The following is a 26,347-nucleotide window of genomic DNA, read 5'->3' as shown; positions in this document are numbered from 1 at the left end:
CCTCTTCTACTCCCGCTTTGAGGACTCCAACACCGCCCCTCCCAGCACCAGACTCACCATCCCACCTGGCGAAGAGCCTTTCAGCGTGACGCCCGCTGAGGTGAGGAGGACCCTCCAGAGGATTAACCCTCACAAAGCTGCTGGACCCGACAACATCCCTGGATGGGTGCTGAAAGACTGTGCACACCAGCTCACAGAGGTGCTGACAGACATATTCAACACCTCCCTGATGCAGGCAGTGGTCCCCACCTGCCTGAAAACCGCCACCATCATTCCAATACCCAAATCATCCACAGTGACAGGTCTGAATGACTATCGGCCGATTGCCCTGACACCGATAGTCATGAAATGTTTCGAAAAACTGGTCATGACACGCATCACAGAATCCATCAATATCACCAAGGACCGGCACCAATATGCATACAGGTCAAACCGATCCACAGAGGACGCCATCTCCTCTGTGGTCCACACAACCCTCACCCACCTAGAGAACAAGAACGCGTACGTTCGACTGCTCTTCGTGGACTTCACATCAGCTTTTAACACCATCATCCCGCAGACCCTCACCCAGAAACTACACACACTTGGACTGAACCCCACTCTGTGCAACTGGGTCTTGGAATTCCTGACAGACAGACCACAGTCTGTAAAAATCCGCAACGTCTCCTCCTCCCAGATCACCCTCAGCACGGGCTCCCCCCAGGGCTGTGTGCTGAGCCCCCTCCTGTTCACCCTGCTCACGCACGACTGCACAGCGATTCACCCCAGCTGTCTGATCGTGAAGTTTGCGGATGACACAGCTGTGGTTGGACGCATCTCCAACAACGATGAGTCCGACTACAGGCAGGAGGTGGAACATCTGGAGAGCTGGTGCAGAGACAACAACCTCTGCATCAACGGGAAGAAGACCAAGGAGATGATCATGGATTTCAGGAAGGACAGATGCCCCCCTCCCCCCATTCACATCGGAGGGGACGCGGTGGAAGTGGTTTCCAGCTTCAGGTATCTGGGCGTGCACATCTCCAGCGACCTCACCTGGAGCACCAACACCTCCTGCCTGGTCAAGAAGGCACACCAGCGCCTGTATTTTCTGAGGAGGCTCAGGCGTGCTGGGATGGGGATCTCAGTCCTGACCTCCTTCTACAGGTGTGTGGTGGAGAGCGTCATGACCTCCTGCATCACTGTGTGGCACGGCAGCTGCTCTGCGGCAGAGAGGAAAGCTCTGCAACGAGTGACAAAAGCTGCACAGAGGACTGTGGGCTGTAGCCTGCCGTCCACCACTGACATCTATACGACCAGATGCAGGAAACGGGCCTCCTGCATCCAGAAAGACCCCACTCACCCCTCACACCCTCTGTTCTCTCTGCTCCCCTCAGGCAGGAGACTGAGGAGCATAAAGAGCAGGACCACCAGACTGAGGAACAGTTTCTTTCCTGAAGCAGTCAGACTGCTGAACTCCGGTTGATCACTGCACCCCCCCCCCTCTCCATGGACAACAAGCTAATTCCCAAGTGCAATATCACAGGGCTGTGCAATGCTTAACATAACATACTGTGCAATTGAAAAATAATTCTGTGCAATACTCCGTAACAGTCTGATATCATTATTGATACTATATTTATTTATGTCTGAATGTAAACGGCTGGCCCGGGACCAGAGAGCCTAATTTCGTTTTATCATGATAAAATGACAATAAAGTTTCCTGATTCCTGATTCCTGAATTCAGTTAATGTCCTAAGTTGTGGCTGATGATAACATTTATAGTCAATATTGGTTCATTTTGAAGGATCTGATCCACTGACCTCAAATCAATCCAGGACATCTTTAGCCAAAAATTCAACCATTGTGACCCAGGGGTAAAAACCTGGGTACTAAACAGTGCAGGTGCAGTTTTCAGATTACTTGTATTTCTTGCAAGATAATCAAGTGTAAATTAAATATGTACAAACAAACAAGTAAACAAGAATTAATGGCAAATCCATTGATATTACAATTTCATAAAGTTTAGCCCACTGTTGTGTTTCCACATCAAAATAATACTAAGGGAACGTTATTAGAAGATTCTACCACACTATATGGTCATATGACTTTGCAAAATTCAAAGTGTTTTGACACATGGGCTGAACTGATGGCTTGATCATTTTTTGCTACCATCACACGTGTGTATGTTGTGTGTTGAAACCTTCTCCTTGTAATTTTTATTTGCATGCTTTTGTTTTGAAGTTTGTTTTGATGGAGGAAGTGTCATGGTTTGTTTTGTCTTGTTTTTTGTTTTAGTTCTTGTTCTGTCTTGTTTGGTTCTGTTTTCTGTTTTATTTTGAAAGGTTTCCTGTCTTGTCATGTTTCTTGAGTTTTACTCCCTTTGGTCCCCATCTGCCCTGATCGTGTTCACCTGTGTCTTGTCTGCCCTGTCTGTATAAAAGTCTTGTCTCATCCTTCCTCCTGTGCTGGTCCATTAGCTTTTGTCATGGTGTTCATGTCTTCATGTCATATCATCCTCGTTTCATGTCCCTCGCCACGCCACAGTGAGTTTTTGTTTTGTTTTTGTCATCCTGCTCTGCAGCGCTTTTTGTTTGTTGGTCATTAAACCCTTTAGTCCTGAACCCGTTGGCCTCCCGTCTCTGCATTTGGGTCCTACCGGCTCTCGAGCCTCCCCGCACATGACAGAATGGACCAGCCACTTTTTATGGACCCAGCGGAGTGGGACATGCTACTGCTTGAGGCCTACTGCCAAGAAGCAGAACGGACAAGGACTTATTGGGTGTTCGACCAGGCCCAATTTGCCTCATATCCCTGGAGTGGGAGCCACCAGGACTATACTGGGAGCCGTCTCGTCATGAGGGTGCGTCGTCGTCGCCCCCGCCGTCCCCTTCCTGTTCCGGAGGTGGTCCGGCACGCACCACATCGCTTTCCAGTGGTGGTCCCGGATGCACCCCATCCCGTCCCGGATCCCAGGGGGTTGCCACCTGCACCCCGACCCGTCCTGGCTCCCAGGAGGGTGCCGCCTGCGCCCCGACCCGTTCCTGCTCCCAGGGGGGTGCTGGCTGAACCCCGAACCGTCCCGGCCCCCCGGAGGGGTGCCGCCTGCACCCCGACCCGTCCCGGCTCCCAGGAGGGTGCTGCCTGCGCCCCGACCCGTTCCTGCTCCCAGGGGGGTGCTGGCTGAACCCCGACCGGTCCCCGCTTCCTATGGTACGCCTGACCCTCCAGCCGGCTCCACGCTCGACCCGCCAGAGCTAGGCTCCACGCCCGACCCGCCAGAGCTCGACTGCTGGCCCGACCCGCCAGAGCTCGACTGCTGGCGTGACCCGCCAGAGCTCGACTGCTGGCCCGACCTGCCAGAGCTCGACTCCATGCCTGACGACTCCATGCCTGACGACTCCAAGCCTGACGACTCCGAGCCTGACGACTCCAAGCCTGACGACTCCAAGCCTGACCGGCCCGCCGACTCCACGCCTGCCGCCTCGCCTGCCGCTTCGCCTGATCTGCCTCGCCGGACCGCTTGGCCCCCCGCCCGCCCTCCGGACCTGCCTCGCCGGAAGGCACGGACCCCCGGCCGTCCTCCGGACTCCTTGGACTCGTTTGCCCATCGAGGTTTGTCCTCCGGGGCCCCCCCCTCAGTTGACTTTTGGAAATTCGGAGCGGTTCCTTGAGGGGGGGTACTTTCATGGTTTGAGTTTATTTTGTCTTGGTTTTTGTTTTAGTTCTTGTTCTGTCTTGTTTGGTTCTGTTTTCTGTTTTATTTTGAAAGGTTTCCTGTCTTGTCATGTTTCTTGAGTTTTACTTCCTTTGGTCCCCATCTGCCCTGATCGTGTTCACCTGTGTCTTGTCTGCCCTGTCTGTATAAAAGTCTTGTCTCATCCTTCCTCCTGTGCTGGTCCATTAGCTTCTGTCATGGTGTTCACGTCTTCATGTCATAGCATCCTCGTTTCATGTCCCTCGCCACGCCACAGTGGGTTTTTGTTTTGTTTTTGTCATCCTGCTCTGCAGCGCTTTTTGTTTGTTGGTCATTAAACCCTTTAGTCCTGAACCCGTTGGCCTCCCGTCTCTGCATTTGGGTCCTACCGGCTCTCGAGCCTCCCCGCACATGACAGGAAGTCTTCTATACATTTTTTATTTGCATGCTTTTGTGTTGGAGTTAGTTTTTGTGTTTTGTGTTGTTTGACCCCCATGGAGACTGAGTCCCAGATTGGACACACCTGAGTGTCAGTAAATTGATGGCCCCACCCATAAAGCTGTACTGTCAGGAGGAGAAGACAGGAAGAGCAGCTGGAAGCTCTTGAGGGAGCGAGCGGTGTGGCTGGAACTGCAGTCAGTGTGAGAGTCTTCTCCAGGACAGGGGTGCCACTAAGGGACAAACACTTATAGGCAGGGTGAGGAGCCCTGTCTTCCCCTAACAACTGAGATACTCGCAGGACCTACCTTCACTTTAGAAGTGGATGTTTAGAGGAACAACCCACTGCGCCTGCAAAGGGTGGACGGGAGGTGCAATAGGTGAACAAAGACAAGACTGTGGCTGCCTGCCGGACTTGTCTTGAAACACAGGTCTTGCCCCTGTGTTTCTTTTAACAATGTTTTTATGAGGTTCCCCTTTGTTAGTTTTGAACTGTTTTACCACCTTTTAAACATTGGGTTTTAGTTGTTTGGTTTGTAACAGTTCTGGCTTTGTCATGTTTTGGACGCTATTTAGCCGCACCCCCCCATTTGGCAAAGGTGGGGGCCCGACATTAATTTTGGCGTTGTCGGTAGGATCCAGGTTTTAAGGGTGCCCACAGTTAACTAAAAGAACAGATCATGACGGTGCCGGTGCCCAAAATTTAAAGGGGTTGGTGATAATGAATAAATACTGTGAATGAAAAGAACAAATGTTAGGCCTGTTGGGTTCACAGGACTTTTTGGGAAGCCGAAAAATTGATATTGGGTCTTGCTGACACTACTTAAGACACTACTTGCTGAAGGAGTAATCAGAGACAGTTGTAGCCCAGGGGCTGCCCCTATTGTGTTGCTCCAAAAAAGGGATGGGAGTTTGAGATGTTGTGCAGACTACAGAAAATACTACTTTCCCTCTCCCCAGGATTGAGGAGATTTTAACCAACTTGACCCATGCCGAGTGGTTTTCCACTGTCGATTTAGCCAGTGGATATTGGCAGGCTGACATGGATGCAAAGGATCATGAAAAAAACAGCTTCTACCACACCACTGGGCCTCTTTGATTTTAATCGTATGCCTTTCGGACTCTGTAATGCACCAGCTACATTCCAGCGGTTGATGCAACAGTGTCTTAGCAGAGAACTGTCAGAGTTTTGCTGGTGTACTTGGACAACGGTATTATTTACTTATCCGATTTTCTTCACATTTACAGGATATGGAAGGAGTGTTTGAAAGACTGTGGTGTCGTAGCTTAAAGTTGCGCTTGGACAAATGTAAGTTGCTACAACAAGAGGTAAAGTTTCTAGGCCACATAGTGGACCGACAAGGAGTCAAGCCAGACCCAGATAAACCTCCAGCTGTTCAGGACTGGTCACCTCCCACTACCATAAAACAGGTACGAGCGTTCCTGGGACTGGCTGGCTATTATTGCTGCTTTGTGTCTAACTTTGCAAAGATCGCACGGCCATTAAACAAACAGGCACTGCAGCTAACAAAAAGTCTGAAACCAGGAGAGTTGCAGTGGACCACAGATTGTGAAAAAGCCTTCGATACGCTGAAAACTGCTATAACTCAAGCACCCGTCTTGGCTTATGCCAACTATTCATTGCCATTCCTTGTTTACACTGATGCCAGTAATCAAGGGTTGGGTGCAGTCCTTGCTCAGGTTCAAGACAGGCGAGAATGGGTGAAAGCCCATGCTAGTCGTAGCCTTCATCCAAGCGAACAAAATTAGTAAATACATTTAATTAAAATTGGTAACATTGATGTTGACTGATAATGCTACACATTTGTCCTCAAATTATTAGCTTTACTAAGTATGTTTGTTTTAAATGCACATGTTTGTTAATATGTGGAAATGAGTGTATTATTTATTTATGTTTTGTGTCCAGATGGTAAATTCAGTCTTAAGGTCCAACCCAAAGGGAGAGGAAATCTTCAAGGAGTATGACTAAACCAAAATGGATTTGTTAGTTCTATAGACAATAGAAGACAGTCCAAGAACCACAAGAGATTCTCTGTTAATAGATGGACAGCTGTTTGGTGAGAAGTGCAGAGAGGTTCTCTCTATAATAAGACACTACAGATAAATCTGTGATTAAAGAGAAGAAGAGAGCCACCTTTGAGTACAGACAAGCTGATTCACGACCAAGATGCAACATTGTCAGTCTTTGAAGTCTTCCACCGTTTCCTTGACGCGCCAGAGTTGGTATGAATAATACCAGAATTTATAGAACATTTGAATCCTACCTATCACGTTTCATGTTTGTTTCTTTAAAGATCGACCAGGACTTTTCCATGATGTTTGGGGATGAAGGAAGGTTTCTGGCCAAGTGGGCATCCTTTTTCAAGAACAAACTGATTGCTGCAAGCTAGTGTCTTCCATCGAGTTCCTACCAAGAGGGGATGAAGGAAGGTTTCTGGCCAAGTGGCCATCCTTTTTCAAGAACAAAGTGATTGCTGCAAGCTAGTGTGTTCCATCGAGTTCCTACCAAGAGGATTTACTGGCATCTATTGACCCCAAAGCTGAGAATTACTCAGGTAAACATGGACAGTTTATTAAACAGTTGCATCTTTATGAATTTGTTAAGGGGTTCTGTAAATGTGGCCGTGGTTAGATATTTTCTCTTTCTTTGTCAATAAAGTCATAGAATTTATATCTGTTTAAAATAGTTAAATAAAATTGTGATTAAAATATTTTTTATACCAATAGGTACTTTAAAAAGTACTTTTTATTTAAGGCTGGGCCAGTGATCAGCTCTTCTGCTGCTGCAGCATCTCTTGCCTCCTACATCAAAAAGCCACAAGAAATCAGCCAAAATCAGCTCAACACAGGCAGCCCACCATCTTGTAAGATTTGTAAAGGTAGCATTAGCATCCTAGATATCAAAATTAACAATGTCTGTGTGTTGGTGTCTATGCTACTTTTTCATTGTTTTTAAAGTAAATGCAAATGTTCAAGCATTACATCTTTGTCTTTAACTGCAGGAAGGAGCCAGTCTCAATACATCTTTGGAGAAAGTTGATGCAAGGCAACCCTTGCTACTTTGTGTTGGGGGGCAAAGAAAAGAAATCCAGAGGTTCTTCATCATGGTGGACCAAAAACCAATCCCATGCAGTGCTTTGACATCAGTGGCTGCATTTGATGTGCTGTTCAGAGCACATTTTGTCTTCAGCATCTCTTATGATGAAGCTCTCTCCAGTTTCTATGCATTTATCCAAACCACAGTGTATAACATTGATGTTGGAAACACAAAGGAAAGTCCACGAGTCAAGGAACTGAGAACACGACTTAGACTTAGACGTTAGCATGACACCAGATTTAATGTCAGAACATCGTTAACAGACTGAGAAAGTTCTTGTGTTTTGTTTGTAAAATGCCCCACAAAACTTGTTCAAACCTTTGCAAGCATTTAAAGTTCTTTCATGGTTTATACCCAGCAAAAGATTTGCGTTTAAAATGTGGGGAGTTAGGATGTGTTTCATCTTTTTGTACATACAGTAGATTCAGAAAGCATCTTAATACTGTACACAGTTTTCGGCTTAGTGGACAGTCTGAATCTAATCAGGAAATGAGACATCAATCTGCTGAAAACATTGCTGTTGATCAGCTAACAACTTCAGCATCTATGCTGCAGGTTCCTACAAATGTCACACAAAACCCTCTTGTTGGAATATGTGGCTGAATTGTTGCCCAACTACAAGCTTCAGGTCTATCTGAAAATACAGTCCAAACAATAGTTTGCTCAATGGAGGAAGTTGTAATTGATGTACATATGCAAGCACGTGAAGCAGCGTTCCAGACATTTTCTTCTGAAGATAAAATAATCGGACATTTACAAAACAGTTGAGCTTAGTCTAAACCAATTAAATAATCCGTTTACTACATTTAATAGTGACAAAAAAAGAGAAAAATAGTATGCTGAAAAATGGGAAATAGTTGACCCTAAAGAATTTGTTCTTGGTGTGAGATTGGATACACGCAGAAGTAGAAAAACAGGTGTTTACAGTCAAATTCCTGTTATAGACAAATACATGTATATACCATTTTTGGGCACGTTAAATTCAATTTTCAAAAATTGTGAAATAAGGGAGGGTTTCTTACAAGAGAAATGCAGAAAAAGTTGGACATACATTGACACAAGTGACAGATTCTATTTTCAAAACTATCATCTATTTTTAAAACAGAAGTATGCTTTACAGATTTTGCTATATTATGACGACTTTGAAATGGCTAATCCATTGGGGTCAAAAAAGAGCATCCACAAACTTGGTTGTGTTTATTTCACCATAAAAGCCTAACTCTGTGGTGACGATGTACATCTAGCAGTTTTTTTCTACACTGAAGATTTTAAAAATATGGTGTTGAAGAAATTCTTAAACCTTTAATTGATGATTTAAAAACTTTTGAAACTAAAGGAATCCAACTCCCTTTCCTTAAAGAACCATTGTTTGGCACTGTAATTCAGGTTTCAGGTGATGATCTTGCTTTAAATAGCTTGTTAGGTTTTGTTGAATCATTTAGTGCAACCCACTGGTGTAGGTTCTGTCTAACAAACAAAGAAATTCAGTCAGTGTTTACTGAAAATAATCTTAGCCTCATTCTGTGTTCTAGAGATCTTCTTGTTGAACATTGTAATGCTCTTAGGGAAGATCCTGCCCTTCCTTCCATTTATGGTGTTAAAAAATATAGCGTGCTCGATTCATTGGAATATATTCATAGCAGTGACAACTATGCTGTTGATATAATGCATGATTTGTTGGAAGGGGTTGTAAAGTATGAGCTTAAGTTGGTTTTTCAGAACCTGATAAAAAGTGGGTATATCTCCATGAATACATTACTTGACAGGATAAGCAGTTTTAATTATGGTCACCTGGACCATAAAAATAAACCAAGTAGGTTAAAAATTAATGATAGCAAGCACTTAGGTTTAAACGCTATTCAGTTGTGGTGTACCCTCTGGAATACTCCCCTCATCTTTTGTAACATAGTTGAAAGGGACAATAAATATTGAAACTTTTTGCTTCTTTTGATGCAGATTGTTGATATTGTTTTTTCAACTGCTCTTACTCATGGCATGATATGCTATTTGAAACATCTAATCCGTGATCACCATAACATGTTCAAAACTTTGTTCCCTGATTAAAAACTAATTCCTAAACACCACCTAATGATCCATTATCCAAGATGTATGAAAGATTGGTCCACTTATTCATGTGTGGTGTATGCGATATGACGTTAAACACATTTTTTTTAAAAGTCTGTAAAAAATTTCAAAAATCTTCCTAAATCTTTAGCAAAACAACACCAGCGTCAAATGGCTTTTTACTATGAAAACTATTGTTTTAAAAGATATGAATTTGGTCCTTTAAAAACAACAATTCTTGATAACTTGAAGGGTGGAAATTTGTTATGTCAAATACTAGATTTGAATTTATATTCAAATGTTCAAACTACAAATTGGCTAAAAATTTATGGTACCACCTTGGTCTATTTCTGTGTGCTGGAACATCCCATGATTTCCCTGAGTTTAAAAAAATTTGCACTTTTGCAATGCACGAAAAAGATGCTTTTATAATAGGTTGTGCTGTCAACACACTGTACTTTGATGAACACGTTCATGCATGTTGTATTGAAGAGCAGAGTGATCAATATGCTGTGATTTGTATTGACCAGCTTACTTATTATAGACCTTTTGATAAGCAAAATGCTAATGAGAATGAAAGAGCCTACATTGTTCCATACTGCTACATGTTTTAAAGATTGTTTTATCATTTTTGTGGTGCAAATAAAATAAATGCATTTCAACTAAACACTGTTTCTTTACTTTAGTAATGTAATGCACCTACTGTAGGTCAGTGACTGACAATTTTCAATGACAGTTTTTATTTACCAACACCCCCTAAAAAAGTTAAATTGACAATATCTGATGTCTACTCATATAAACACTTCAAAAGTGTTGAAATAAACTGACAGATTCAAATTGATAACTCTATTTGGTGTTTAATATAAAAACTCTTGAAAGTGCTAATTTTTAACTCTATGTACAAATGTTGAAAAAATCTAACACTGGCTAGAGTTGGAAAGTGTTAGATTCTTTACACTGACAGAGTAAAGTGTATAAGGGTCAACACTTTCAAAAAAGTTATTTTGACACTTTGTGGTGTGGACCCATATAGACACTTCATAAGTGTTGAAATTGACTCCGTGGAGTTGAATCAGCCTGGTAGAATTTGCTGTGCAGAAACTCTCTGAAGGGGTGTACAGCTCCTCTAGTGGAACCCCCTCCGGCAGTAAAGGAGGACAGGACATGGATACAAACCTGTCCACCACCACTAATTTATGGGTTTCCTCCTGCATCGGCTGGAACGTCTGAACCTGGGGAAAGGATCTGGTGGACCACGACGCTCCACGAGGATGACGTTTGGGAGACCACCCCAGCGATATAGGGATTGAACTAGAGCCCTGCGCGGGACTATTTTCTTCATCCCGCTCCCGCCCGCTGAATTTCTGACCAATCCTGCCCGCTCCTGCAACGTATGCGTTACACTCCCGCCCGCACCCGCAAAACTCATAGAATTTAGTCCCACACAGTAATAGAGATCCATTGATTTTGTATCGTCTCCCGTCCCGCAGGAAAAAAACACGTATTTGTATTGATATTATTAAAGAGATTCATGTCCCTCCTCCAGCCTCATCTTTTCATGCATTCCTCTTTTTTGTAATTTGCAACTTAATCCTTAAATATATTTTCACAAATCCTGTTCGGTTAAAAGTGTGCATGTGTGCGCGCGCAGACAGACGGCCTGAAAGCGCGCTCTTAGTAAGAGGCTGGGCGGGGCATTGCACACCCCCAACAACACGTTAGATGACAGAGGCCATTGGGCGTCTCTACCTGGTGCCTTCACAGAGACATAAGAATACATAAGAATCCAACAGCCGCACAGCCTAACGTAGTCCGCTAATATATATTCATGAGATATTCATGGCAGCACTGATCCCGCGGGTTTTTTTTAGCCGCCTGCAGCACAATTCAAACCGCCCAATCCCGCGAGATTTGGGTTGGGTCCCGCGGGACCCAGCGGGACTCAATCCCAATGCAGCCCTCTAGACTGCTTGCGTTAAAATGAGGGGGGATGTTGTGTGGTGAAACCTTTTCTTGTTATTTTTATTTGCATGCTTTTGTGTTGAAGTTTATTTTGATGGAGGAATTCTTCTCTGATTTTTGTTTGCATGCTTTTGTGACTTTTTCAACAAGTTTTCCATTGTATAGTAGAGTACTTTTCCTTCTTTCACAGATTCCTCACCTCACTCTCAGCTCACTCTGACTCCACAATTCTTATAGGAGGAGTCGTAAATCTGATTGTGAATCCTGAACTTGACTGGCTCAGCAAAAGGGCACACCAGCACACATGGCGGTCTGCAAGTATTCTAAAGCAGAACATGAATGATATGGGTCTCTGCTACGCTTGCCGTTTATGTCACCCAAACACTAAAGGGTTCACCTTTTTCTCTCCAGTTCACCTCTCACACTCTCGTTTATAGTATTTATTGGTCAGTAAATCTCTTTAAAGAGAAGTTCCAGATTTCATCTAATTATTATCAGTTACCATGCACCAGTTTCTGTAAATATATTAAGGGAAATATCCACACCCTCAGGTACAACCTGGAGGTTTAAAACATCTTTGTTAAAAGACCAAGAATTTATTCAATTTTTTAAAGAAAGAGTGGGCAACCTTCTTAGAATTTAACAATACTTCTGATATTTCTCCATGTGTTCTCTGGGAAACAGCAAAAGCAGTGATGAGAGGGAAAACCATTTCTTACTCAACTCATAAAAAACACTAAGAGAAAGCAGATTTATAAGAAATGATAATAATATAGATAAAATCAAAACCCTGGTGGCTGCTTCTGCTGCTTCTGCAGAGGAACACATTCTGGGAAATTTGAAAAAGGGAAAGCTTCAGTTAAATGACATCCTCAATAAACAAACACAATTCCTAATACAAAGGCTATGACTTAAAAAATTTTAATATTCAAATAAATCTGGCCCATTTCTAGCTAATCAGCTTTAAATTAATAAAGAAAATTCAACAATCGCATCTCTTATGGACCAAACAGAATACGTCACTCATGACCTGGTCAAAATTAACACGTTTAAAGATTTCTATAAAACCTTATTCACATCACAGATCAATCCATCAGAGCAAAGCATCAACTAATTTCTTCATAATGTAAACCTACCCAGGTTAAATGAAGATCAAATCACACTTAGACTCATCACTCTCATTGTGTGAACTACATGTAGCTTTGTTGCTTATGCCTAACAGCAAAGCTCTAGGTCCCGACGACTTTCCTGCTGAGTTTTATGAAGAATTTTGGGAACAGCTGGCACTAATGTTTTATAAAATGGTCACATTTATCAATGAAAGCAACCAGTGCCACCTAACATTAATTCAGCCAGCAGAATCCTTCTTCTCAAACCAGAGAAAGATCCCACAAGTCCTTCAAGCTATCGCCCCATTTCTTTAACCAATGCAGACTTCAAGATTATTTGCAAAGCACTAGCACAGAGACTAGAATAAAATTCCTCCTCATATAATTTACCTTGATCAAACTGGATTCATCATAGGCAGACACTCGAGGGACAATGTCGGCAGACTCGTTAAAATAGACTTTTCCACTATTGAAAAACAGGAATTGGCCACACTGAAAAAGCATTTGACAGAGTAAACTGTAAGCTCCTCATTGGTGCGCTCCATAAATTTGGGTTGGAGAATCATTCATAGATTGGATTAAAATATTTTATTCTAACCCCAAATGCATCAGTCAGAACTAATAGACACACTTCCGACAGGTTTTTTCTTGGAAGCAAACCAGACAGGGTTGTCCACTCTCCCCCTCATTTTACTTTTTTTTTAACTTGTCCTGTCCAACAGCTGGGCAGGCAGATGAGAACTGAGGGCCTCTTGTGTTGGACATATTTTACTTTAACAATAAGGGTTATTAATCTTCAGACAAACCAAAGGTATGTCTGAATAAACCCCTTTTGTAATTGAGGCCAAACTTTATTAATTTCAATCATGTTTGAAAATCTTTGGTGTTGGACCGGGTGGAAAAGGAAAGAAGGGAAGAAGAGAGATAGGAGGGGGGGGGGGGGGTAAGTAAGACCATGAAGCAGCATAGAGCAGCAAGTTTACTGGTTGTTTATCATTACGGTAAGGTTCAAATGTAGTACAAAAAGGGCGGGGCCTGTCCACACACTCAAATGTTATCAACACACCTGCTAGCTGCAAAAATGTCCACATGTCAACATGTACACAAAACATATAGTGTTCACACAGGCATACTTATGCCTTTAAACCAACTAGCCCCGTCAATTTTAGCTATATTTATTGAGCCTCTAGCTACAGAAATAAGATAACAACAGAGCTTTAAGGGAATTAAAACCAAACACAGCCATCATAAAATTAGTCTCTATGCAGATGACATGTTACATTTTCTACATAATTCCCGTTCTGTCAGTGAGACAATAACAAATATTAATGAATTCTTTTTCATCTCAAACTACTGAATTAATTGGAATAAATCATTTTCTATTATCACTGAACAGTAATGCAGAGCAAAGATCCTTGATACCATTCAAATTAGGCAATATTAAATATCTAGGTATTTATTTCTCTCCAAACTATCTGAACTGGTGCAGCTAAACTACACCCCATTACTGAAAAGCATGCAGGACGATCTAATCCACTGGGTCAACCTGCCTCTGTTCCTCATGAGCAAAGTAGCCACAGTAAAAATGAAGATTTTGCCAAAAGCAATTTATCTCTTCTGAATGATCCCCACACAACCACTACTAAAGTGGTTGAAACAATTAGACTAATTGATATTAGACTTCTTATGGAATAATAAACCTACAAGAATTAGTCTAAAAAAGTTTAAAATCTGCAAAAAGCTGTGGAGGCTTAGAAAACCTAACTTCCACATTTACTTTCTTGCCAATAGATTACAATACATCTTAAAATGGTTAAAAACCATCCAGAAACCAACTCATGGTTGGACTTGGAACAGGCCTTATGTGGAAAGATTAACCTGTCAGATCTACCATTTATTAGCCAAACAGTTAAAAATAGGACTACTTCCAAAGTAGAAATATAAACACCACTTTAACAGCCTGGTGGGAATTTTTCAAAGTATCAAACTCGTCAATTCAACCGTGCAAAATGACACCCATCTGGAACAACCCAGACATCTTTATAAACAAAAAAATGATTCACTTCCCAGCTTGGCAAGCAGGGGGCGTAACACTACCAGAGCACTTAATTATTGAGAGAAGATTCATAACACAACAGGAACTTCAAGACAAACATGGAATAAATAGCTTTTTGGAATACCAGCAACTTAAATCTATAATTACTGAAAAGTTTAAATACAAAAACAATGACCTAAAACTACCAGAACTAGTTACCTCTTTGATTAACATTGATTAATATCCCCAGAATATAAAAATTCTTATGCAACATGCATATGTATGTTGCATATGTATGCTGAATATTCGCATCAACAGACTTATTGTGTTTAAATCCAGCATGGTAATAATGTGCTTACCTTGTCTGTAAACTGTTCCTGATGCCGTACTGGACTCAAATAACAGCCCAGCATCAAAGAACACACTCAAGCCATTCTTCCCTCCACCAGGAGTGCAGCCAGTGTCATACTTCTCCACCTCATCCCAAATCTGATATGCAAAAAAATAAGACATCTAAAGGTTATAGATTCTCTTGTAAATCAGGCAGAAAACCTGGTGACTGAGTTGGATTAATCTTGATTAATCATCAAACAATCAAGAGCTTTTAAATGTGCAGGGGCCTACTTTTTTCTGTGTGAGTCTGTGCTTGCTGTTTAGGACGTAAACACCTTTGTCTACGGCCACCAGTCCCACTGTGGCACCTGGGTCTCCAGAGACCTTTAAGCCAAATAACCTGCGGGGCTCGTTGGCAGTGCCAGGTATCGTTGGCTCCAATAACAGCTGTAATTCATGTCACACAGATGGGCATAAAGACACAGCAAGACATGAGTGGCAGCACTTTCCATGCTGGCCCTGAACAGGGGGATAAAGCTGCTTGAACATGACTCACCGAGCCCATGCATGACTCTTTAACATCCACCCAAACTGAATCTGACACCACTTCATTATGGCTGGGATGGTAGAAAGCAACGATCCGGAAAGACGGCAGCATCTCTTTGGTAACGGGAACTATAAGGGAGATCAGCACTTGGCCTATTGTTTTGTAACGTCCAAACTTCACCAGCTGACCCCTGCTGGTGATCTGGGGGGAAAGAGTCACAAATCCAGCAATCAGTAAAAATTGAGTGAAGCATGTTTATGACCGAGAATCAAAAGCCAACAGGTCTCACCAGATAAGTGATGTCTTTGCTTCCACTTGGCTGCTTGTTCAGAATTAGGTTAATCTTCAGATTGTCACTTAATTTGACCTCAGGCGTGTCCACACCTGCAAGTGGGAAGAGTGCTCAAAGCCATGCACAAGTAGACTGTATGATGTTTTTTTTTATCATAACACTGGATCATTTGTTAATATTCTTTGATGTTCATTACTGATAAGGTTAAGAATCAATGTGATTCTGATTGAGATGTTAATAGTTAATTTATTATTTAGATGAAACACAATTCAACTTATTATACTTTTATTAATCCTTGTGCTCTCTTAGATGACCCCACCCTTACATTGACGTGTTTTCCCTACCATTACAAAGGTGGATAAAGGTGGAAAGATTTCATGTAATCCATGGACACCAGTGCAGATCACAAATCATTGAAGAAAAATGGTTCAGCGCACTGTCTAATGGGTAAAGATGACCCAACTCCCAACGTTAAAGTGCCTAGGATAACACAAGGGTTATACATATCTTAAACTCAGCCCTACTTACCAATATGGATGTAAGTCTTGCTGTTAGTAGAGTACTGGTTTGCCTGCATTTTGGCTTCTGCTTGTCCGTTAAGTAAAATGCCTGGATCATCAGTCTTTGCCTGTGAAGAGCATTTAGGGATTGAATTGATTTCACTTAAAGAAAACAGTGATTATTGAGCTAATTGTCAGCAATTGTCTTTTCAACTAAAGCTGAATGTGCTGTAATCTCCCAGTGGAAAAAACAAACGATGCTGACCATGTTTCAAAGGAAGCTAGTTGCTAAAATAGTTTAAAAAATAAAACATGTAGCCCCTAGCTATTCATGTGACACAAAGGCCGCATTACACTGCATGGTTCAAGTGACCCAATTTCGATTTTTTCCTCTCATGCGGCACAGATCGGATATGACCGGTGAACGTGTAAGCAGGAAAAAAGCGCATGGATTCCGATTTTCTCAGATCGGATACAGGCTTCACTCATATGTGGAAATAAATCAGATGTGAATCGTATACGTGCATTTGCGTGTGCCATGTAAGCAGACAAATCGGATATTCCCCAGTAAATGCGAGTCGTCCGTCAGTGACGTCAACTCAGGACACCACCAACTGAGATCACATGACTTATTAAGGTGCTTTTGTGTGCTGATTTTGCTGTCAGCGTGTTACCTTTCAGCCTCAGGCTTCAGACCATAGTCGGAAACCGCTGTTATTTCCGGTCCGGTCCCGGTCGGGACGCAAACGGTAACTAATCAAGCTGGAACTTGTTGCTATTGAACAGGCTAGAAGCCGTTTATTTCTTTGCTTGTGTTGCGGAGTGGGGGCGTGTATGATGGGGACCGCGCTTGCTGTGTGTGTGTGTGGGGGGGTGTGTGTGTGTGTGTGTGTGTGAGGAGAGGAGAGGGGGTGTGAGCGCGGAGCGGGGGAGTGTGGGAGAACCGTAAATTAAAAATAAGGTGTTGAGCGCAGCTCCGATCTTTCATCTGCGTGGTGGATAGATGAAGAAGACTCCGGGACAGGATCAACTTTAGCCTCCTCTAGGCATGTTTATTAACCATTGAGCACGGAACAAATTCGTCTCTCTCGTACATCAGGGCTCATTCATTCAGCGAGTGATGTCATCAACCCTCGACACAGAGATACCACAACAATGACTCATGGGAACAGAAGTGACTCATGGGAAATGGAGTAGAAAGAGTAAGAGTGAATTAGTATACATTCAGTACTTAACACCCCCACTCGCTCTTAACTCTTCATATTAATCACAAACATAAAACAGTTTCCTCTTTTCTTGGAAAACATCTTAAAGAACTTTTGCACCACTAGGTGCCAAACATGTCTTGCGCAAATCTCTTCAGTTTTGATTTGGTGGCTGGTTTTGTCATTACATCAGCTACCATTTGCTCTGTAGGGCAATATTGTAAAGTTATCTTGCCACTCTTTACAGTTTCCCTTATGAAATGATACTTTATGTCGATATGTTTACACCTCTGTCTGTTTACTGGGTTTTTTGCTAGGGCAATAGTACCAGTGTTATCCTCAAACACTTTTGTCTGATTGTACTGATATTTATCTATACCATTTAGCAAATGCTCCAGGTAAATGCATTCCTGTATGGCTGATGCTAAAGCCATATATTCAGCTTCACAGGTGGATAATGCCACTGTGGGTTGTTTTCTGGTCTTCCATGAGATGAAAGAGCTTCCATCGCCAAGGCTGATGCAGTATCCAGATGTGCTGCGTCTGTCTGCAGTATCTGATGCCCAATCTGCATCGCTGTATGCCCTCAATCCTAAATTTCCTGCATTTTGTTTGAAACACAATCCATGTTTTGCTGTACCTTTAAGGTATCTGAGTACGTGTTTCACTGTGTTCCAGTGTTGTTCTGTTGGCTCAGAAAAATGCTGGGATAGCTTACTGACCACAAAACTAAGATCAGGTCTAGTACAAGTGGATAAGTATATTAAGCTTCCCACTGCTTCTTTGTATTTTCTTGCATCTTTCATTTTTTCAGCATTTTCTGAAAACACAAGTTTTGACTCACATGGGGTTTCTCTTGGCTTACAATCTTTAATTTCAAACCTTTCCAGTAGTTTATTTACATACATTTCCTGTGACATTTTGACTTCACTGTCTGTCTGCTCAAAATCTATTCCTAGGAAATGTTTCAGCCTTCCCATGTCCTTCATCTTAAACCTTTCAGTTAGCATCTTTTTCACACTTTCCAGAACACTCTCTTCGTTTGCTGCCAAAATTAGATCATCAACCCATATTAGAAGAATGACCTTTTCATCCTTTTTCTGTTTTGAATACACACAGTTATCGGCTGAATTTTGTTCAAATCCATTCTCGGTTAAACATGCATGTAACATTGCATTCCAGTTTCTCCCTGATTGTTTTAAACCATAAAGAGATTTTTGCAACATACACACAAGTTTTTCACCAGTCTCCGACTTTTTCTTGTAACCCTCTGGCTGTTCCATATATATTTCACAGTCTATGGGTGCGTGTAAATAGGCTGTTTTGACGTCCATCTGATGAAGAATTAGTTTTTCCTGTGCCGCTTTCTGCATAAGTACTCTAACACACGTCATGTCTGCTGTTGGTGAGAATGTCTCTTCATAATCAATTTCTGGTCTCTGGCTGTAACCTTTTGCAACAAATCTTGCTTTGTATTTTTCTGATCCATCAATGTTTCTTTTACGCGCATATACCCATCTACCCCCCACTGTCTGTTTGCCTGTTGGTAAGTGAGTGAGTTTAAAAGTGTCGTTCTCAGTGAGTGATCGCATCTCTTCATCCATTGCGTTTTTCCACTGTTTTGAGTTTTTGGATGTCACTGCCTCTCTGAAGTTTTGAGGAATGTCACAAACTGCTCTATAACAGGAGTCTATGCATACCTGCATTTTGTCCACTGTCTTATCAGTCTCAAAATCCTGTAGATGAACCGGTTTCTTTCTGATTCTGGGTGGGTTCCTTCTGCCTACAGTCTCACTGATTTCACCTGGTTGTGCACGTTGACTCTGTTGAGGTAAAGTTTCAGAAACATCATCCCGACTTGGTTTGTTTTCTGTATCTCCATCGTTATCATTTTCAGGAACCTGAGGATGTATGTATCCAACATCATGTTCTGTGTACTTCTCTGGTGTCTGAGTTTCTTTTTCTCTGGTAGTTTTTGTAGTGAATTTCACTAACCTGTGCTTCTGAATCTTTTCTGTTTCCGGATAATACACAAGAAGAGCTGGACTGTTTTTGTCATATCCGACGAAAACGCCTGGTTCACATTTTGAATCGAGTTTTCTCTTTTCTTGTTTGTAAGCTAAACATTCAGATCCGAATTTTTGTAGTTTGGATACGTTTGGTTCCTTGCCTGTAAACAGTTCATATGCTGTTTTCTTTGTGCGTCTGTTGTAGCACCGGTTTCTTACATAAGCTGATGTCTGTATCGCATAGTTCCACAACTTATCCGGTAGCTTGTTCTCTATCAGTAAACATCTACTCATGTCAAATAGTGTTCTCCAACCTCTTTCTGCTGTTCCATTCTGGTGAGGTGAGTAGGGTGCAGATGTTTCATGTCTGATTCTGTTCTTGGTTAACAGAGTTTGGAAATCTCTGCTGGTAAATTCTGTGCCGTTATCTGAACGAATGCACTTAACTTCTCCGTAAGGTGCAACATCGGCTACAAATCTTTCAGTAGCTGTCACTGTGTCGCTCTTCGACTTGAGAAAATATACGAATATGGTGCCTGAATAGTCGTCAGTAAAAGATTGCGTATATTTGTGTCCTTCCATGCTTGGTGTGTGCATTGGACCAGTTAAATCAGTATAGACTAATTCTAAAGGTTGCTTGGCCTTTGCATCTGGCTCTCTGTTCCTGGTTTCTGTACATTTCCCTTGTGTACACACTTCACACAGCTGATCTGGTTTTCCTAAACTCCCTTTGATTTCCATACCTTTCACAACACCTTGTAACTTCCGTACATCATCATAGTTACAATGACCCAAGATCTCATGCCAGGTTTGAATGTCATGACACACTTTACACTGATCATCAGGACTTACTTCAACAGTCGGTAAGTAGTACAAGTTTCCATTTTCATGGATATCAAACCTGCTACCATCTTTGGTGACCATGGTGCTCTCCCCTCTTTTGAAGGTGATTGTTGCTCCTCCATTGGCTGCCCTTGCCACCGAAAAGATGTCATGTGGATATGATGGCATAAAGAGTGCATTTCGTAGTTGGGCTCTGTGTTGATTTCCAGCGTCGTCTAGTATGTAGATCATTGCTGTCCCTCTTCCTTCTGCCATTCCACTGCACTTGGTTCCATCTGCTAACTCCACTGAGTGAGTCTCAGCCTGAAACGAGACGTCGAAACTTTCAAATTTCTTGAAGTCGTTTACAATGTGGGATGTGGCTCCTGCGTCCACCATGATGCCTTTCATCTTCACGTTGTTCGGGATGCTTTCTTGCATGTTGTACTTTGCTTTGAAGAAGTGATCTTGATTGCTTTCTTGTTCAACAGCAACTTTTCTGGCTTCATCTCGTCTCCCCTTTTTCTTGCACATGGACTCTTGGTGTGTATTGCTTTTGCAAAAATTACACCAGACTTTTCTAAAGCAGTCTCTTGCCTTGTGCCCTTTAATTCCACACTTGTAGCATATCACAGTGGTACTTTCATCTTTCTTGTACGTGGCTTGAGTTTTGTGAGTGCTTTGTCTCTGTTTCACATGCATTTTCATCACGTTGTCAGCTTCTGTTCTGCTCATTTTCTCTGACTCCTCATAGACTCTCAGTCTTCTTTTAAAGTCTGTAAATGTGATTGAATCTTCATTTTGTGTCACATGAATGGCTAGGGGCTTGAATGAATCTGGCAGTCCTGCTAGTATCATGGCTATGATTAGTCCGTCGCTCATCGTTTCACCTGCATCTCTTAATGCTGCGATGATGTTCTCTGCTCTTATTATATAGTCTGTTACACTCTCTTTTTCCGTCATGCGTAGCTTGGTTAAAGATGTGTACATATTTATTATTCGTGGCTTGCTTTTTCCAGAATAATGTTCTTTTAAAATCCCAAGGGCTTTTCTGCCATCATCCGCTGCGTCATGTCGTATCAAAGACAGGCTTTTGTCATCTACTAGCCTTATAAGCTCCGCGTAGCAGTCAGCGTTCTTTCTGCCATCTGCCGCAAGTTGTTCCGCGTTGGCGCCAACAGGTGCTCGTAAAATAGTCTCTTTAAGCTTTAGGCTATGTAGGTGACCCAGAAATCTTGTTTCCCACAGATCATACTTGTCTTCGGATCCGTCGAAGAAAAGCTGCGGTGCCGCCATGATTCCCGTCATTGATCAGCCCGCCATAGTTCACGTCGCTCTTTCAATTGTTCTTTTTCTTTCTTTCAACTGTCAGCAACTTTATTCCGTGATGCGTAATACGTTGCATGTAGACTGTCCCGACAATAACTTCGTTTCGTCTCCGAGCTGGTTCACAAGTAGCAGAAGCTTCGCGTTATTCTCTTCGCGCCTTTTTCTTCTGTTCAAACTCACTTGCGTCCGTTGCTGTCTGGGCCCATAACCTGTTGAGCGCAGCTCCGATCTTTCATCTGCGTGGTGGATAGATGAAGAAGACTCCGGGACAGGATCAACTTTAGCCTCCTCTAGGCATGTTTATTAACCATTGAGCACGGAACAAATTCGTCTCTCTCGTACATCAGGGCTCATTCATTCAGCGAGTGATGTCATCAACCCTCGACACAGAGATACCACAACAATGACTCATGGGAACAGAAGTGACTCATGGGAAATGGAGTAGAAAGAGTAAGAGTGAATTAGTATACATTCAGTACTTAACATAAGGTGTCTCCCCCAAAAGTTTTGGAGTCTTTCTTAACCCACTCTGGAGGCTGAGGGGTTTCGAACGGGAAAGTTAACCCCGAAGAATCCGCTTTCGGCCCTGGAGATAATCTCCCATGCGTTTCTGACCACAGTCGGAAAAGAGAAGTCATCACGCAGGAAAGGTTCAACACTTGGCTCAAACTGTTAGTACAGCACAACGTCTGCAAACCCTTCCTCATTCAAAACTCAGAGAGAGCCGAGCAGCCCTCCTTTTTCCTCTCCCCTCTGGAGCGCCCATGGCAACGCCTCCTTCCGTCGCTGTGTTGCCTCCATGACAACCGCCATCACAAAAGTCCGAAAGAGGTCCGCGGATGGCGGAAATGCTGCTACGTAGTCCTCAGAACATCTAAGTTTGATAGTTTCAGCATTGTATAGTGTAAATGCAAAAATCGGAAACGGGTCACTTTTAAATGATGATGTAAGCGGGTCGTCCAAAAATTCGGATATAGTCGGAAAATCGGATATGGGCATCAAGACCTGCAGTGTAAATGCGGCCAAAATGAAGATACAGTCACATTTACGGTCTCTATAATACGACTGAGAGTCTATAAGGTGTCAGGGAAAATGAGCAGAGCAGAATCTGAGAACGTGATGAAAATGCTTGTGAAACAGAGAGAAAAAACTCCCAAAACGCAAGCCACAAACAAGAAATATGAAAGTACCACTGTAACATGTTACCAGTCTGGAATTAAAGGACACAAGGCAATACACACCAAGAGTCCATTCGCAACAAAAAGGGGAGACCTTATCTTTTTTTTTGTTTTTTTTTTTTAACTTGTCCTGTCCAACAGCTAGGCAAACAGATGAGAGCTGACAGCCTCTTGTGTTGGACATATTTTATTTTAACAAGAGGGGTTATTCATCTTCAGACAAACCAAAGGTATGTCTGAATAAACCCCTTTTGTAATTGAGGCCAAACTTTATTAATTTCAATCATGTTTGAAAATCTTTGGTGTTGGACCGGACGGAAAAGGAAAGAGGGGAAGAAGAGAGAGGGACGTTAGAGAGAGGGGGGGGTAGGAGGGTGATAATCGGAGGGGAAAGGGGGTAAGACCATGAAGCAGCATAGAGCAGAAAGGCTTACTGGTTGTTTATCGTTACGGTACGGTTCAAATGTAGTACAAAAAGGGCTGGGCCTGTTCACACACACTCAAATATTATCAACACACCTGCTAGCCGCAAAAATGTCCACATGTCAACATGCACACAAAACAGATAGTGTTCACGAACGCATACCTATGCCTTTAAACCAACTAGTGTGAAATCTTTCATTCATTCAATCATGCAAACTATTAGTGCAAAGGTGAGCTAACACCTGTGCTCAGGTGAGTGTTTATGTTCTTCTAAAATGGATGGTGGAATGTGAAAAGAAGGAGGAGGAGCGCCCAGCCACCCCCACACCCATACCCCCGCCGCAGCAGCAGCGGCAGCTGGAATTCCCCCAACGCCACACGGGAACAGGCAGGGAACAACCGCCCCCCGGGCGACCAAGACCGCCACCCAGGCCAGGGCCAGCAGGACCGCCGCGAGGCCCCCAGAGCCAGAGAGCAGGGAGGCGCAGAGGGAAAGAGAGTGCCGCCACAGCCCAGCCAGGAAAGCAGCCCCCCGCCGCCCTGGAAGAGCCCAACGCAGGGCCCCACCGGAGAGGGACGCCCACAGCCCCAGACGAGCACCCCACCACCACCCAGGAGTTCCGGGCATCCCCCCGCCCCGACCCCAGGTACGAGCCAGGACCCCCCAAGGGAGACCCGCTCCGCACTCCAGGCAGCCACCCACCCGGCCCACGGTTGGTCCAGGTAGGAGCAAGGCAGGGGCCCGCCGCCCCCGCCCAGGAGGGGGGAACCCCGGGGAAAAAAGGGCGGCCCACAAGGGGTGTTATAAATATGGCCCGACCAGGCTCGGCCATGTTGGAAGTTTGGCGGGGCCCAGCGCCCAGGGGCAAGGACCAGGACCCACCCCCCACGGACACGAACACCCCCGGCTCAGGTGTAATATGAACCCCCCCACCGCGCGGAGAGAGCACCGCCGGGCCCAGGGAGCCGGCACCCAAGGGACACGGCCGCCATCGCCAAGGGGCCCACACCCCCCACCAGGGAAGGGGTAGGGGACAGATGGACCCAGGTCCCACCTTCCTTGTAAAATGTGTGTGCGTGTATGGGTGCTTGAGAGGGTGTTTGTGTGCATGTGTGTGTGTTTATGTTTGAATGTATATATTGAAGGGGGAGGGGTGTGTGTACTAAGGGGGGTGCAGTTAAAATTGGCGAGTAGGGCACTAAGGGGACATCTCCTGATTACTCACAGTGATTTCCCCTCACCCTCCACACCAAGGGGCCCTAAATGTCTAAGGTGCGGGTAGGGTGCCAGGAGGACATCTGCTGCTTGCTTGCAGTGATGTCCAAGCACCCCCCCTACCAAGGACCCTACATGTCTAAGGTGCAAATAAAACCGAAAGAGGGGGGGCCCACTCCATACGGCAACCATAGGAGGGGGGCCACTCCCAAGTAGCCCCCCCCCCCAAGGCGCATCGCAGGCTAGACCCCCCACCCCCTCACCCTAATATGAGGTTATATAAGGAAGGGGGTAAGTTGGGGACAGCTGGTAGACTGTCCCCCGGTGGTCAAACAGCCGTCCCCCAGCCCACCCCCAGCAAAGGGGCCAGGGCCACCCAGCCCAGGGGCCCACCCCCGGAGGCGCCGACACCCTAGGCCCGGCACCACCCACCCCACACAGAGAGAGAGGAGCCAGAAAGCGTCGCCCCCCCCCGGAGCAAGCCCAGGCCCCCACCCCCAGACGCCGGCCCTAGAAGAGCTCTGGTCAGGCCTCGACGGGACCGAGGAGGCCAACCGGCCGAGGCAACCACTGATTGCCTCAGCGGAGACCCCGACCCGTTAGCCCCCCCGACCCGTACTAATAATGGGCCCCCCCTCCCCCCCAGAACGCCCCCCCACAGGACAGGGCCGACAAGCCCCCCACCCCACCCCACCCCAGACCCCGCAGCCGAAGCGGGTGACACCCAGAGCGACCGGGGGCCCCGAGAGGGTTGGGGAGACCTTATCTTATTGTGATCAGTAAACTATCCCAGCATTTTTCGGAGCCAACAGAACTGTCACGGTTTTAGTTTCTTTGCTTTTGTGTTCTGATTCTCTTTTGTTTCTGTCTTGTTTTGAGTTCAGCTTCGTGTTTTATTTTATTTTTAAAGGAGCTCTCACCGGGGTGACGCTTGAGGGCAGAGGCCTGGGCTTGCCACTGGGACAGGTTCTGTCTTGGCTTGTCTTTCTTTGAGTGGGTTAGGGTTGGGAGGGGGGACTTTTGTCATGATTTAAAAAGAGTGAACTGAAGTTTTTGACAATAAATGGCTTCAACCAATCACCCACTATGAGGGTAAAAAAGTTTTTGTGTTATAATTCCTTCTCTAAAAAAATGATCAAGAAATCACAATTTCTTCCAGGGTATGTAAACTTATGAGCACAATTGTATGTGTAGCACAATAACAAAAGTGTTGAACTGGTTCTACAGTACAGACCAAAAGTTTGGACACACCTTCTCATTCAAAGAGTTTTCTTTATTTTCATGACCATGAAAAGTGTGGATTCACACTGAAGACATTAAAAGTATGTTAAATTACATACATAACAAAAAGTGTGAAACAAATAAAAACATGTCAAATTGTATTTTCTTCAAAGTAGCTACCTTTTGTTTTGATTCCTGCTTTGAACACTATTGGCATTCTCTTGATGACCTAAAATGGTCTTCCAAACAGTCTTGAAGGAGTTCCCAGAGATGCTTAGCACTTGTTGGCCCTTTTGGCTTCACTCTGCAATCCAGCTCACCTCAAACCATCTCAAAAATAAATGATGGTCCAAAAATAATTGATAGTCCAACGAAACACAAACCGGATGGAACAGCATGCTGCTGCAAGATGCCGTGGTAGCCATGCTGGTTCAGTATGCCTTCAATTTTGAGTAAATCCCCTACAGTGTCACAAGCAAAGCACCCCCAAACCTTCACACCTCCTCCTCCATGCTTCACGGTGGGAATCAGGCATGTAGAGTCCATCCGTTTACCTTGTATGCATTGCACAAAGACACGGTGGTTGGAACCAAAAATCTCAAATTTGCACTCATCAGACCAAAGCACAGATTTTCACTGGTCTAATGTCCATTCCTTGTGTTCTTTAGCCCAAACAAGTCTCTTCTGCTTCTTTTCTTTCTTTAGCAGTGGTTTACTAGAAGATATTCTACCATGAAGGCCTGATTCTCACAGTCTCCTTTTAACAGTTGTTGTAGAGGTTCCAAGCCAGGTAACTGCTGACCCGCCAGTAGACTCAGAGCCTGTCCCGACTTTTCCCAACTGCTGGCCTGATCTGCCAGCCGACTGTTG

The 26,347-nt window shown here is 44.0% G+C and overlaps 1 protein-coding gene across 1 annotated transcript in view; it reads right to left on the bottom strand.

Moving 5' to 3' along the window:
* The window catches only part of LOC144988229 (complement C3-like), a 233,677-nt gene that overhangs the window by 34,698 nt on the left and 172,632 nt on the right, over positions 1–26,347 (bottom strand). Inside the window, exons 12-16 of the mRNA XM_078938394.1 lie at positions 16,103–16,202; positions 15,572–15,666; positions 15,292–15,483; positions 15,027–15,182; positions 14,762–14,891 (exon numbers count right to left, since the gene is read on the bottom strand). Of these exons, the coding sequence (XP_078794520.1) occupies positions 14,762–14,891; positions 15,027–15,182; positions 15,292–15,483; positions 15,572–15,666; positions 16,103–16,202 (673 nt within the window). The remainder of the gene's footprint in view (positions 1–14,761; positions 14,892–15,026; positions 15,183–15,291; positions 15,484–15,571; positions 15,667–16,102; positions 16,203–26,347) is intronic.

The sequence above is a fragment of the Oryzias latipes genome, chromosome 1 (genome assembly GCF_053564925.1).
Source record: "Oryzias latipes strain Hd-rR chromosome 1, Olatipes_Hd-rR_3.1".
In the NCBI taxonomy this organism is placed as follows: Eukaryota; Metazoa; Chordata; class Actinopteri; order Beloniformes; family Adrianichthyidae; genus Oryzias; species Oryzias latipes.
Note: the sequence above shows the minus strand (reverse complement) of the source record. Positions and strands in the feature narration are given on the sequence as shown.